The sequence below is a fragment of the Hippocampus bargibanti genome, linkage group LG18 (genome assembly GCF_051943395.1).
Source record: "Hippocampus bargibanti isolate YZ-2025 linkage group LG18, ASM5194339v1, whole genome shotgun sequence".
NCBI classification, from domain to species: domain Eukaryota; kingdom Metazoa; phylum Chordata; class Actinopteri; order Syngnathiformes; family Syngnathidae; genus Hippocampus; species Hippocampus bargibanti.
The window spans coordinates 1,657,877-1,674,148 of NC_142751.1; the positions used below are offsets into that span (position 1 = coordinate 1,657,877).

General features: G+C 39.7%; 1 protein-coding gene across 1 annotated transcript in view; it reads left to right on the top strand.

Moving 5' to 3' along the window:
* The first annotated feature begins 2,354 nt into the window (after positions 1-2,354).
* Positions 2,355-16,272, top strand: part of vldlr (very low density lipoprotein receptor) — a 30,916-nt gene continuing 16,998 nt past the window's right edge. The window contains exons 1-9 of the mRNA XM_089021200.1: positions 2,355-2,502; positions 2,603-2,751; positions 6,527-6,646; positions 6,753-6,869; positions 9,405-9,527; positions 9,613-9,821; positions 12,141-12,303; positions 13,192-13,314; positions 13,482-13,604. Of these exons, the coding sequence (XP_088877326.1) occupies positions 2,679-2,751; positions 6,527-6,646; positions 6,753-6,869; positions 9,405-9,527; positions 9,613-9,821; positions 12,141-12,303; positions 13,192-13,314; positions 13,482-13,604 (1,051 nt within the window). The 5' untranslated portion in view covers positions 2,355-2,502; positions 2,603-2,678. The remainder of the gene's footprint in view (positions 2,503-2,602; positions 2,752-6,526; positions 6,647-6,752; positions 6,870-9,404; positions 9,528-9,612; positions 9,822-12,140; positions 12,304-13,191; positions 13,315-13,481; positions 13,605-16,272) is intronic.

Sequence of the window (16,272 nt, forward strand, 5' to 3'; positions counted from 1 at the left end):
TTTTTACCTTTTAACGCAAACACTTCAATCTCGTCTGCTACACACGAGCTAGCGTCTGAAAATGAAAATGGCTCTGCTACACGGGAGCTGGTAACAAACTCACGTGACCAAGTCGACCGATGGCGCGACCGATGGCGTGTATCGATATAAACATAGCAAAATGGCCGGTGGGAGATGAAAAAGAGCACAGTAGTAACCGGATTATCGTAAAAACCACGAATCGTACTAAACGGAACTAATTATATATAAACAGACTAGAAATGTGCACAGGAAATGGAAATAGTGTCGTAATAAGCAGTATTATTAATATAAACGATATCGATATAACGAGACTTTACTGTATTTTCGCTATACGTATACAATTATTTAAATTTTAGGTCGAATGAAATGAATGGATGAAACATTTAGCTTGATTTAGCTTGAACTGCTGTTTTTAAAACATGATTATATCGTTTCATTTAACTGCTCTATACAGTAAATATTCACTGAATCACATTCCAAACAGTTTTTTTCCTGTCCTTTTTTTAAAGCACTAAATTATGGATAATAATTACAGTAGTTTACAATGTTCTTACTATTATAATTATTTTAAAAGCCCGGTCTTGTTTTAGGATAAACACTGTATTGTTGAATAAATTGGAAAAAAATATAAATTACATTTTAATTCACTATTGTGCTGAATTATTATTCTTATTTCTGTATTTTCATGCTGGTCGTATGGTGTTATTTGGGGAGCTTTTGTGAGGTGTCAAAGATAATTTTTTTATTCAACCAGTCAAAATTATAAAGGTGTTATTGATCTAATATTGGGCTATGGATTAATAAACAGGGGTTTTTGACGTAATGAGTTACTTCCGGTTTGAGTGAATGCTGGCGTGTGTGGCTGCCCCTGCTCACCCGCAGAAAAACTCATCCTGTGAGTGTAAAGTGACCTTGAGAGATTTGAAAGGCGCTTATAAATACAATGTATTCTTATTCTTATTCTTATTCTTATTCTTATTCTTATTCTTGTTTCTACATACTTGGTGAAGGAAGAAAAAATGGTTATTGGTGTCCTGAGCTGATTTATATATAGTTTCATTTTTTGCTTTTCACATGGATTGTTTTGTATTCGCTTTTTTTGCTTCTCACAGTGATTATTTTGTATCTGAGTCGAAACACCTGGGTACACTGATTGTTTTGTATTCGCTTTTTCGCTTTTCACATTGACTGTTTTGTATTCGCCTTTTTGTGTTTCTGAGTCGAAACACCTGGGTCGGATACACTGGCACAATCCGTCACACTGACCAAATTTGTCTTGGTTTTGGAAATTGCAGGTTCTCACACATCTTTGTGTGCCTGCCAAAAATTGCTTGTTAGTCCGGGGCTGAGGAAAAAGGAGGAGGAATGACTTATCTCCTGCGTGGACAGGCTGGCCACCTGTCTTAGCAAAGAGTGGGTCTATAAAATGGGGTTTTCCTCAATATTGGTTAGAGCCCCGGTAGAGTCAGATTACTCTACCGGGGTGTATTTGCCGGCTCTCCGCCCTCTGTCAACGGTAAGGTATACTATTCTGGATCTTAACCGTGATGTTGGAGTCTTTACGTGGGGGCATAGAGGTGACAGTTTGTGTCTAGCGTAATTACTCATGATCGGGAAATGCTGTAAATTGCTGTGTGTTTTATCAATAAATACATATTTTTATATATATACAGTCGTTATTTGTGGTCTTTTCTCTGCTGCGATCTCTCTGAACCTCTAACAAGGCAATTTTTCATAAAACACTTGGCAATAAAGATTATTCTGATTCTGATTTTTATTATTATTATTATTATTATTATTATTATTATTATTATTATTATTATGCACGTTTTGAATCGGACCTTGTGTTGTGTATTATTGTCATACGTATTTTGGTTTGTCGAGTAGGTCCCTCAGATCCTCATCCTCCCTTCACCTCTATGTGCCTTCGGCCCGTCTCACCACGATGGGTGCAGAGCTTTCATCCGTTCTGCTCCGAAACTCTGGAATTCACTTCCACCCAACATCCGTAATATTGACTCCCTTCCTACTTTCAAATCCCACTTCAAAACCCATCTGTTTAATATTTAATATTGCATTCATGGTCTAGTTCAATCAGCTGTTTTATTATTTATCATTTTATTTATGGGTCTATTGTTTTGTGTGTTGTTTTTTGATTGTAGTGTCCTTGAATGTTTTGAAAGGCGCTTGGAAATTAAATGTATTATTATTATTATTATTATTATTATTATTATTATTATTATTATTATTTTATTATAGATGGGGGTGGAAACTAAAATTGAAAAATTCAGTGCGGTACGTTAAGGGTTAACAAAACATTGAGAAGGAGGAGGGAAAAAATCCACCGAGGTTAAACCCCAATCTGGATTGCGCCAGCTCACCGAGAGCCGCCCGAACGTCACAATTTCGGAAATGAATTCCGTGTCGAATCGAATCAACCGAACCACAAGCGACCAGCCAGGCGCGTGACCGTTGCCGCACGTGAGTTTGGTTTGCTCACTTACGTCTGCGCGTGCATGGGAGCGCCTACGCACGTGCGTGAGCGCGCCCGTAAGTCCTTATGAATCTGGTCGCTTGACAGGCGACAGAGCAAAGCAGGCTGCTCGCCAGCGCTCGGCTAGCAACCAACCACCCCACCGCACGTTCCACGGCGAGACATGTTCGCTTCCACAGCCGGAATTCTTCTGCTGCCGCTGCTAATATGCCTCCAGCACCCCGCCGGTGTTCACGGTAAGTCTTGAAGCCGACGCTGGCCACGCACCGTCGGCGATGTTAGCTTAATGTCGCTGGAACACCTGTTTTAGTGCTGCGCCCCCGATTGAATGACCCTGCTCGGCTGTGTTGTTACCTTTTGCGTTTATGTGACCTGGTGTTTTTGTCACGCGTTTTCTTTCCATCATCTTAACCATAACATTTCCCTAATCTTAACCATAACCAAAAACGCATATTGGCCATCGTAGCTAATTAATTCGGACTCATTTGAATTGATCGTCGAAGTGGGCCCTGTTGGCGTTGCGTAAAAATGATCTAATGATCGATATCATCAATGAATGTATTTCATACGAAGAAACAAAACGCTTGCATACTGAATCTGCTTTCATTTATCGGGCCTCGGGGCTGTTGAAACTGGTTTATTTTGTTATTATTTGTTGCGTGGAAGTGGGTCACGATGAGTTGTGGGATGAAATATTGGCGACAGCTGAGTTTACCTGACGCAGGAGATTCAAGTCTCCCTTTGATTTGTCTTCCCGATTGCATAACTATCATCTAAATCAGGGGTCCGTAACCTTTTTGACGAAGAGCCATAAAAGTAAAATATTTAGAAATGTTATTCAGTGAGAGCCACGCATACACACTCACGCACGCGCAAACACGCGCGCACGTGATTTCAACTAAATGTCAGGATATATTATTTAAAATAACTCTCATAATACTCACCATTAATACGAATAATTTTCCGTTCTCATTATTGGTAAAAAAAAAATCCAGCCAACCTATCACAATGAAAGTCAACTTGCCGGGTCCATCGGCGAAGCTACTGCTAGCTAGCCTGCACATTGCTCAAGCTTGCACGCTTGCTTTCTGCTGTCTCTCACAGAAGTATATTGATGCAAACGTTATCATGGGGCTTGTCAAAGTGCCACAGATATTCAACTATTTCATTCATTGGATTGTTTTATTGCAAATTAGTTTATTGTTATTAATTTAGAATCACGGCAGAACTTTTTCGCTCCACAAAGGCGAATCCTCCATTTTTTTTTACAAACTCTTCAGGCTTATTTAAAAGGGGCGTTTTCCTGTTTTGACATCCACGGCCGTAGGTCAGTATCATCCAATCAAAATTGCGCATTCCGACAACTGCCGCCCAAACAGGAAATGAACATCGAAAAAGTGAGAATATGTATTCAGTTTTATCGGCGAGCCAGATGCAATCATCAAAAGAGCCATAGGTTCCCGACCCCTGCTCTAAACAGTAACCCAAATGGCGCTGTATAGTGCCTCCATTTTTCTCATGATGATAGTAGTGCAGCAGTGACGTGCGGTGAGGTTCATGGCTGGTGAGGCACTGACGTCATCACAGTCAGATTTACAAACATATGAACTCCACAGTGTCGCTTATTCACCATTTGATTGGCAAGTTAACGTGTTTTGTTTAAAATGTAATGTCAGCATTCTTTATATACTGTATACAAACTAGCATAGAAAAAATAATAATTAAAAAAACGTTATGTTACCTTGACTTGTAAATGAAGTCACTCTGTCTCAATGGAGATCACTGCCAGTGAAGAAAGTCATCCTTGATCAGTCCTGTTCCGACTGTATGTTTTCAGTCTTTTGTGCTTAGAATGACCGCTCTACTGATGCTGTAGTAGCTGGAACAGTGAGCACGAGCTGGAGCAACTTGTCGCTTCAGGAATAGTTTCAATGAGATCCTTTCTGGCCAAAAAGCTGAGAAGCTGTCCAGGAAATTTACATTCATCCCTCACCGTTTGTGAGCGAAACAGTCCGGTGTTGGTCTTCCTTTAATTACTATCTCCTGCTTCGATTGAAAGTCCAGTTTAGAAAATTCTTTCAATTTAGAAATGTAATCCTCCATTCTGAAAATAAGGCCAAGCAACACGAAAAAAATGACTGGATGGTTGCACTTTACTTGCTAACTGTTTACTGTAGCTTGCTGTCACTAATTCAATTATTCTGCAGCCGAGGAGTCGCAAGAAGAATCTGTAATCACCAGCGCCCCCTGTCATGAGGCAGGAGAACTGTGTGCCTCACCTATGCACAGTTTTGATAAAAATAAAATAAACACTGTAGTACTATGTTTATAATGTTCAGTGACTGTACATTATATACACCAGCTAAATTTTAGAAGTTTAGTTCATATAATAAAAGCTTTTGAACACTTTAATAGCGTTATGCAGAGGGACAGTAATGCGGTCTCACTGCAGAGCAAGCCAGCACAGTTAGCATAGTGATTGCGCAATCCATGGTGAGGCTCATCCGGCTGGTGCCTCACCGCTTGTCTCTACTTAGTATCTGAACTGTAAATGTGAAAATTCTGCGATTTTGGAAAAAAAAAAATGGTGAAGTTAAATGGAAAAGAATGTTAAAGTACAAATCACTAAAGAAATGTAACCGTTCAATTTATTTTGTCATTTGATATTTCCATGATGACAGGTGAGGCTGTGCCTCACCTGCCCCCCCTGACTGCACGTCACTGTAGTGCAGTGTGTTCTACCGGAGACAAATTCCTTGTGTGTTCTACATACTTGGTAATAAAGAAGATTCTGATGATTCTGATTATAATGCACAGTCTTATTCAATAAATAATTGAAAGACAAAAAAAAAAAAAAAACTAACGGTGAAGTACAAGCTAGCAGATGTTATTTAAGAGCTTCCCGAGCAAGACGTCTCACATATTAGATGAACGGTAGCAATACTTGCCCGGATTAGCACGAATGTAGCTTCCCTCCTCCCTTAGTGTGATGGTACGTTAGACCCAGATCCTCGGAACCAAGGCGGCGTGGGAGGTTGGGGGTGCGCTTGGCTGCCCAAGTGGGCGGGGTGCGGACTGCAAGAAGAAGAAGAAGAAGACGAGGAGGAGTGGGGGTAAACACACTGCAACAGTTTGTGTTACTGGGGAAATTTGCGTGAACACTGTTGGGACTGTGACAGCATTTATATAAAGCACAGTGTCAATCTATTTTTAGCAGGGCACAAGGTGCTACTGTGTATTTTTTTTAACTACATCTTTGTCATATGATAGTCCAAATATTATTTTTCTGTAAAAGTCCAGTGCCGTTTGTCATCAGAATCATCTGTATTGGCAAAGTATGTCGAATACACAAGGAATTTATCTCCGACACTTTCAAATCACAAAACAAGCACATAAATAAAACAGCAGATACAATGATAAATGACAAATTCTAAAAAATGAAAGTGCTATAGAAATCACAGCCCGTATATTAATAATTACGCTTTTGTTTTCATATCAACATAATTATCTTACTGGTATATGCTGTTTTGTTCTTTGTTAAACTATTGATTAAGAATTTAACAATAAATAACTATAAAATAGCCTTTTAGTTACGTTAAAGAGCATTAAATCATATTTTGCTAAAAATAGTCAGGTTTTAGTAAAATACACTTGCAACAATGAATCATAAGGTTTTAGGATTAAACAAGGGGTTGGAAAATGGTTGGTAAAAATACTTTAAATATCAATTTCAATAGGTTTAAATTGGTGAGGAGACGTTCAAGGACAGGCCTGCCAATAGGAAACCTCGGTGCTTTGATACTAGCATTCAATTAGAAGTTACAGGCGTTATTAAATAATGTTATTAATTATTTGATGTGCTCAACGGCAACCACAGCGAGCACAAATTAAAAACCAGATGTACATGAATAAGTATGGAACAAACTGCCTGAGGGGAGTAACTGTGAAAGCTGGGTGTGGAGGGTCCAGTAAGATTTTTTTGGCATGCTTGTCCCTCATGGTCTGTTCCAGGAACCAAAACGGAATGTGTGGCCAACCAGTTTCAGTGCGCAAACGGTCATTGCATCCCGTCCATTTGGAAGTGTGACGGTGACGAGGACTGCAGCGATGGCAGTGACGAAAGGTCGTGCGGTAAGAATGGTTGTTTTTAGTTTTTTCTCCCCCCCCCAAATATGAAATTCACATTGACTGTGATTGTCAAATTGATTGTTTTTTTCTCTTCCTCTTTCCACAACAGTCAAGAAAGTTTGTCCGGATTTTGTATGTCGTAATGGCCAGTGTGTACCCAAGAGGTGGCAGTGCGATGGCGAACCAGATTGCGAGGACGGCTCTGACGAAAATGTGGAAATTTGCCGTAAGTAGAGCTCAAAACTGGCAATTTGAAGTCCTGTTTTTCTTTTTAATGTGTGTTTATGTTGGATATTCACAACATTTTTTAAGAATTGTTAGGGTTAAACCCAAAACATTTTCACCAACTGTGAAAGAAAACACAAAGACGCGAGATGGACTTCCAAGGAGAGTGTTCAGAGACTGTTCAGTAACATTCATCCGACCCACTCTGAAAACAATTTCTGGTCTCCTTGCTTTTATTGAAAGTTTGGGAGTGCCTAGTTACAAGGTCTCAACCGTCTAAAGGGAGGGGGAGCACACGGGTTGAGACTGGCGCAAAACACAAGCATATTTTGAGAAAAGCAGAAAAGACTGTTCAAGGAGACATTCTGTTATTGTGTCTGCACATTCTGTTATTGAGAGTCTGCATGGCTATGAGTCAAAACAATAAGCTATGAGCGTGTGTAAGTAACTTGAATAATACAAAGCAAACTAATTTACGAATATAATGTGACTACATGATATACAGTTTTACTCCAACAAGAATAAAATAGAATGCGCTATACGCTTTCATTGACCGGAATCCACTTGAAAATTAATCCATATTTTTTTTTTTTCAACATGTGTTTTTTTGATTGTTGGAGATTAAATTACCATATTTTCTGGAATACAAGTCGCACGTTCGCAAGTCGCACATTTAAAAACTTTTTCCATACATAAGGTGCACCGCATTACATAAGGTGCACCGCTTTATAATCAAAATGTATCCCTTTTTATCAAACCATATGTATTTTTTTTGGGAGATTAAATTACCGGATTTTCTATTTTCTGGAATCTAAAGCGCACGTTCAACGAATGACATACAGTGATACCTCAGTTTACGAACCCCTTGGCCTCCGAACTTTTTGGTATACAAACATTAAATGTATGAAAATTTTACCTTGACATACAAACTATTTTTCGGGATACACACGGAGTGATGTCGTTCGCGAACGAGCCCGTCCAAAGAGAAAATGGCAGCCGACTTTCTCCTTCCCCAGTCTTCAGTTAAAGCAACATGATTGGTCAAGAACGCAGCAGTGAGGGGAGGAGGTTTAAACATTAAAGAGACGGGCAGATGACAGAGAAAGCGAGAAAATGGATTTCAACTTTAATAGTTCAAAGGAAGAGTGTAGACTGCAAGGTTAAAATTCCCATCAATCAGGCTGCACAAATAACCCGCACAAGCCATCTGTACACCTTATGCAAAAAAAGCTCAACCCAGCTAAACGGAACACAATTGATGAGAAGCAAGGTAAAATTAGAAAGAAGGAAGAAGGCTACTATTCTTAGTCAAATGCAAAACACCAATAAAAATGACTTCAAGTGTCTAAAAACTATTTCAAATTGAAATTGAAAAAAAAATCAACAGTAGCCAAAATGGAACTGTATAGTGCCACTTGGCAGTTTTTTTTTGACGACGATACTAGTGCAGCGTGTTCTACCGGAAACAAATTCCTTGTGCGTTCTACATACTTGGCAATAAAGATGATTCTGAAATTGAAGTGGCCAGTTTCAGAATCTCCCACCCCCTTGTTTGTGGTGTCACGTCAAAACGTCTTGCCTTGCTCGACAATCAAAACAATGGCTTCAGATTCGGAGAAGATGCTTTCTTGTTACTCATCCAGTTATGAATATGATTCAAATAATTCTGAAGAGGAAAGCATACATTTTTGCAATCGATTTAAAGAATTTGTTCCGTGTCATTTTGAGGCATCTGGACAGAAATGTAGCACCCAAAGAAATGCAGAAGATGGCGACAAAGCTCCGTGGAAATGGGCTGATTGGTCTCCTGGGAATTTTTGTCAGCGAATATCAAATAGTTGTCTCGCTGCAACACACAATGATTCACCATCGCGTTATGTGTTTTCCTTCTAATTTCGCCATCAACACGGATCAACACAAAGTTTCCAAACCAAACAAAGTACCGCAAAATGCATTGTGTGTCCTTTCTCAGTCAGGGGTGTTCCTTCCGTGACGTCAGGGATCGTCACCAACTCAAAAACAAGACTTCCTGAATATTCTGCGCGAGTCTTAAAACGTAAAATATATCTATATGTGGTGGAATCTTTGTAAAATACGCTCAGTAGAAGTCATTTGAAGCGATTTTACAAATTATGGACACAACTTGTCCGGAGGCGTCGGTTGTCCTTTAAGTGCTCCTTATATTGCAGAAAATACAGTACATCCATTCGTCGACACTGTTTTGGTTGTCCCTTTTTTTAAACAAAATGCAATATTGCTCATGAACTGTGTGATGGGTTTGTAAAGGCAGCCACTGTTGCGGCACCATCTTGGAAGTAAAAAAAAAACGAAAATAACATGTCAACAAAAAGACAGCCATTCATTCTTCAGCACTTGCTGTAGCCTCTTTGTGACATGAAGCGATTCCAGATGAAAGAGGAGATGATCAAAGCGTCCTTTTTAGCAGTGGAATGTACACGTCTACGACATTTATTTTTTTGTTGTTGAATTGTGACCTATTTTTTTTTTTTTTTTAATATTTATCGTTATCATGCAGATATGCGGACTTGCCGTCTGAACGAGTTTAGTTGCGGCGCCGGTTCCACTCAGTGCATCTCCAACTTCTGGTCCTGTGATGGCGAAAAAGACTGCGACAATGGAGAGGATGAGCTCAACTGCGGTAAGCCAAGCCAATATTCTCACCTTCCACCTTTCACCTTAAACGTCCTCCAATTGCAAATTTTGGGTTTATTGCGAATTGGCAGGTAACATCACCTGCGCCGCAAACGAGTTCACCTGCGCCAGCCAGCGCTGCATCTCACGAAACTTTGTCTGCAACGGCGAGGACGACTGCGGCGACGCTTCCGACGAGGTGGAATGTGTGCCTTCTTCCTGTGGCCCCAGTCAATTCCAATGTGGAAATTCAACCTGCATCCCCGATAGTTGGGTGTGCGATGAGGACGTCGACTGCCAGGTAATGCAATACACTTATTCACTGCGAGACCATGTGCATTTGGTCTAGTTAGTTTTTAGTCCTTGCCATATTCCACAACGGCAAAACGACATCCACTGTATCATGGGCTAAAGACCTATTGTCACTGTTGGGATTATCATTCCTCAAATGCAGGAAATACTGGAACACCTGGCGATTAGTAGGAAGTTGCGAGGCTCTGATGCTGGAGCTGGGTTGCCCAATGAGATACACATCACTGAATGACCTTATGGCAGGAGTTGCCACCTTTCTTCTCTTTTCAGTTGGTTCATCCCGTTCACTTGTATCGCGTACCACTTTCCCACAGCGTAGTTGTCTTCCAGATGCCATGTTGTCAGCAGTTCACAAATCTTAACAAATCAGCTTTCACTTACAATCTGAAATGAAGAGATAAAACATAACTAGTGATAATAAATTATATGCATGCATTAAGAGTAACATTTCTGAGATGAAGTTATGTATTATATGATGGCATCCTTTCCAAGCATAAAAAAATACATGTTTGTGCATTAAAATTAACACAGGTGTTCATGTGTTTACTACCATATGCAAGAAAATTTTATTAGCTTTCATTTGGTACCACTTCAATGCTATAGCATCAACCTCTGGAAAGCTACAATGAAAATAAGGACATAATTGGATTGGATTGGATATGCCTTTATTAGTCTCACAGTGGAGAAATTTACATTTCACAGCAGCAAAGTGATGAAAGGAATGAAAGTAGAAAAACGAAATACATGAGCTGCTGGAAAGGCAGCCACTCTCGCGGCGCCGTCTTGAAGTCAAAAGAACAAAAAAAAAAAAAAAAACTAAATAACAAATAATATGACAGCATAGAGACAATATGACAAAACAAAGACACAGAGAGACATTCATTCTTCAGGACTTGCTGTACCCTCTTTGTGATGACATGAAACAGTTCTAGATGAAAGAGGAGAGGATCAAAGCGTCTTTCCACCAGTGGATCAGGGACATCATGGTGGAATGTGCACGTCGACTACAAGCTAAATGTTGAAAGCAAACACGCAGCTGTAGCATCCATTGACGAAAAGAGATTGTCTCACATCTCCTGTTCCACATAAATCTGCTTCAATTCCAAGCCGCAACAGTTCCACATACGCATCGGCGCTCTGCGCTGACGCTCCTTTCTTCTTATTGCGGGTTCCTCCAGCCATGCATCCATCCAGCCGCAGACCGTCCAACGGCACTGACCTTTCCGCTAAACAAAGCGGGGCTGTGAAGATGCTGCCCATTACGGGCGCAAAAAAAGCACAATGGCCCCTTTGGTGTCCAGCGATGGCAGTCGAATGGCTCCGACATTCCTCCCATTCAAAAACAGTACTGGCATATTCATGCTGCCGAAAAGGCGCAACCGCTCAGCACAGTCTCCTCCTTGATGAATGTCGTGGTCAAAAATGCTGAAAAACAATCTGTATCCGTTCCACACGATGTACAACAACACAAAGTGACAAAAGAAAACACAAGACAAGACAAAAACAACCAAAAAAAGCAAGGCTCATGAGAGCACTTGCTGAGGCTGCCTACTCGGGCGCCATCTTGGACTTCTTCTAATATCCCAAAATTTGCAATGTTTTTGAAAAACGTCAACATTAAAATTACATGGCTCTTGAGGCAGGCATAGCCAAGGTCCAAAATCACAATAACTGGTATATTTAACTAATTTAGACCTTGGAGTATTGGAATAATATCAGTTTCCATATGTTTGAAGAAAAAGGTCAATTTTGAAGAGGTCTATTGTCACTACAATTGCACGACCCACAGAATATTGAGTTTTGGGACGACATAAACATTCCATTCAGCTTTGGCAATTTTAGGCTCTCATTTTTCATCAGAAAAAAAGAGTTAATTCCTAATTTATATTGGTCTGGAGTTATCTGAGCTTGAAATGGGGACGGCTGTGCAAAATACAATAATAATAATAATCCATTTCATTTCTAAGTGCTTTTCAAAACGTTCAACGTCACTTTACAGTCACAGGATCAGTTTTTCTGCGGGTGAGCAGCGGCAGCCACATGCCCCAGCGTTCACTCAACCTGAATAACTCGAATAGATGGTAATTTAGCTAGCTAATATATAACTAAAGGATAGCAAGCTAGCTAGTTAGATAGCGAACAGATAGCCAGCTAGCTAGTTAGATAGCGAATAGATGGCAAACAGATAGCTAGCCAGATACCCAGCTAGCTAGTTAAATGGCGAATAGATAGCAAAGTATTATTATTATTATTATTATTTATCCTTATCCCATGATGCGGTGCCCATTTTCCCCAACTTGTTGCGCAGGATGAGTCTGACGAGTCGCCGTCACGTTGCGGTCACCAGCCAACCCCGCGAGCCAAATGCTATGCCTGGGAGATGCAATGCCTTTCGGGACAGTGCATCGACAAATTGATGAGGTGTGACGGGGACCGTGACTGCAAAGATGGCAGTGATGAGCAAAACTGTCGTAAGTACAAACCCAAAACACCTTGTCAACTTTTTTTAAATACAGTGATACCTTGGCTTACGAAATTAATTGGTTCCCAGGTCCCCATAAAATATAATTCTCAACTAAATAAACCATAATGTACCTTGTTTTATGTATAATAAATGTCATATGGTATTGTAATTAAAGAAATAAACTGTACTATATACAGTAAAGTCTCGTTATATCGATATTCAAGGGAGTCCGAAAAAATATCGATATAACCGGGACTATCGATATATCCGACCCTGTTTGCATGGAATTTTCTCCGTGCGTGCATAGAAATAGTATTGATATAACCGGGACTATCGATATATCCGATATCGATATAACGAGACTTTACTGTAATAGTCATTTTATTTACCTTTGTGATGGTCGTTGATGGCTTGATGGAATGGATAGCTTTTTGCATCAAGTGTCTCAAGAAGCTCTGGGTTGTACATCTTCGAAGACACACTAGAAACTTCATTAATAACTGGTTCCCTTGCTTGTCTTTTCTCTTCAAATTGGAGAGGTCTTGTGCGGGTTATTTGTGGAACCTGATTGATGGGATACTTTAACCTTGCCATCTACACTCTGCCTTTGAACTATCAATAAAGTTGAAAGAAGCCCAAATTCCCCAAAAAGTCGGCTGCCATTTCCAGCTCGGCTCTCTTCGTTCACTTCAGAGATCCAGCTCCAACAACCGGCTCGCTCACGAATGACACATCACTAATTTTGGCGCTCCGTGTTTTTCCTGATAACGAGTTCGTATGCCAAGATTATATTCTTGCGTATTTAACGTTTGTAAACTAAAGCATTCGTAAGCCGAGGTGTTAATGTACTGTCATTTCCGAGGGAGTTTTAACGCATGATGTACGCTGTTGGCAGCTGTTCGCACCTGCGGAGTGGATCAGTTTAAATGTGATGATGGGAATTGTATCCCGGGCAGCAAGCAGTGTAACGATATCCGAGAGTGTCCTGATGGATCAGATGAGGTCAACTGCAAAAACCGTAAGTTCCAATTTCTTCTATTTGATTTTTATTTATTTTTATGTAAATATGGTGGAAATTCACTTTGGTGTTCCCCCTTGGTGAAAATTGCTCAATTTCAAACTATGCAGGACAAATACTTTTTACATTAAATGCAATTTTTATGTACTTTTTTATTTCCCTTGCAGAGACTCGCTGTCAAGGACCTGACAGGTTCAAATGTCGCAGCGGCGAATGCATCGAGATGAGCAAAGTGTGCAACAAGAATCGAGATTGTCCAGACTGGAGTGACGAACCCATTAAAGAATGTGGTGAGTTTTTTTGCAACGCAAAATGAAACTCTTCAACAGTAAAAAAAACAAAAGTAGGTAAATAAATGAATAAAAACATCCAGAAATAGAGGGAATAACAGATAAAAAAAGACCAAAATAAATACATAAACACATAAATTCATTAATACATAAATAAATAGACAATAAATACAGATGAATAATAGATGAATACATACACAAATAGAAAGTAAATAAAAATGAGTAATACATAAATAAAAACAACACATACGTCTAAATAAATATCCATCAATCCATTTTCCGTACCGCTTATTTCTCATTAGGGTCGCCGGGGGTGCTTGAGCCTATCTCAGCTGTCTTTGGGCACGAGGTGGAGGACACCCTGAATTGGTTGCCAGCCAAACGCAAGGCACACAGACATACAACAGTCACTCTCACACCTAGGGACAATTTGGAGTTGTCAATATGCCTGCCATCCATCTTTTTCGAGTGTGGGAGGACACCGGAGGACCCGGAGAAAACCCACGCGGGCCCGGGGAGAACATGCAAACTCCACAGAGGGAGGCCGCACCTCTGCACTGTGAAGCCGGTGTGCTAACCACTTGACTACCGCGTCTAAATAAAATAGTAAATAAATAGTAAATAGATAAAATCAAAAATGAATACATATAAATTAATTAGACAAAAAATACATACATACATAAATACACAAATTCAAAATTAAAAAAGAATAAATAAATGAACAAATAACACATAAATCTAAATGAATATGTAAATAAAATGAACAAATAGTACATTAATAAATATAAAAAAATAAATACAGTCATACCTTGGTTTACGAACCTTGGCTTACGAACATTTCGGTTTACAAATGTAAAATTTATGAAAATTTTGCCTTGGCATGCAAACTTGTTCTCCTAAAAGAAAATGGGAGCCGGCTTGTTTTGGTCCTCTATTCCCCGCCCCCAGTCGTGGGTTAAAGCCACGTCATTGGTCAAGAACGCAGCAGTGAGGGTGTGGGGGGTTTACAGACAGAGTGAAGCCATTCTCCAAAAAAGAAAATGGCTGCCGACATTTTTTGTCATCTATTCCCCGCCCCCAGTCTTCGGTTAAAGCCACATGATTAGTCAAGAACGCAGCAGTGAGGGGGATGTGGTTTAAACGTTAAAGAGACACAGACGACAGTGAGTGAAAAAAATGATAGAAAACAGTGACATTTGGGCTCATTTCAACTTTGATAGTTCAATGGCAGAGTGTAGACTGCAAGGTTAAAATTCCCATCAATCAGGCTCCACAAATAACCCGCACAAGCCATCTGTTCAATTTGAAATGAAAAGACAAGCAAGGGAACCAGCTATTAATGGTGTTTCTAGTGTGTCTGCTTTCATCTGTTGCTGTTGCAATATCACAACTTCCAAGACGTACAACCCAGAGCTCCATGAGACACTTTATGCAAAAAGCTATCCATTCCATCAAGCCATCAACAACCATCAGTGTAAATAAAACGACTTTATTATACAGTACAGTTAATTAATTAACATTAGAAAGTAGAAAATTGTTTTACGGGGACCTGGGAACTGATTATTCTCATTTTAATGTTTTTTTTTTTTTTGTTTTTGTTTTTTTTTTTGTTTTTGGCATCCACACTTTTCGCCTTACACACTCTGTCTGGGAACCAATTAAGTTCGTAAACCACGGTATCACTGGACATAAATACATCAATTCATAAACTCATAAATAAATAGAAAATAAATAAAAATGAATAATTCATAAATAAAAACAAACCACACATAAATCTAAATAAATATTACATAAATAAAATAATAAATGAATAGTAAATAAATAAATAGATTAAAAATATATATATAAATACATACATACATAAATACACACATGGAAACTAAAAAAAAAAGAATACATAAATAAAAACAAATAACACATAAATCTAAATAAATAGTACATAATTAATGTGGGCACAAGCCAGTGTTTTATGGTGCCATTCCCAAGCCCGGATAAATACAGAGGGTTGTGACAGGAAGGGGATCCGACGTAAAAAAAAATGCCAAAACAAATAAGCGTATCAAGCCTCTGAATCCCATACTGGATCGGTCGAGGCCCGGTTAACAACGGCCACCATTGGTACTGTTTACCTTCAGGGTGCCAGTGGAAAATTGACTACTGTTGGTCGAAGGAGAGGAGGGATGTGTGCCCGGAGGAAAAGATAGAAATGGAACGCCAAGAGTATAGCAGTAAGAGTTAGGATGAAAGGAAAAATGTATAAAACAGTGGTGAGGCCAGCCATGATGTCTGGACTGGAGACTGCCACTGAAGAAAAGACAGGTAGCAGAGCTGAAGATTTTGAGGTTTTCTTTGGGAGTGACCAGGTTGGATAGGATCAGGAATGAGTACATTAGAGGGACAACTCATATTAGAGGCTTTGGAGAGAAAGTCAGAGAGACCAGACTGAGATTGTTTGGACATGTCCAGAGGACAGAGAGTGACTATCGGGAGAAGGATGCTGATCCTTGAACTGCCAGGCAGGAGACCGAGAGGAAGACCGAAGAGGAGGTTTATGGATGTGGTCAAAGAGGACATGAAGGTAGCTGGTGTGAGAGAAGAGGATGCGACCCCTGAGGGGAAAAGCCGAAAGGAAAAGAAGATAAATAGTACATAAATAAATAATAAATGG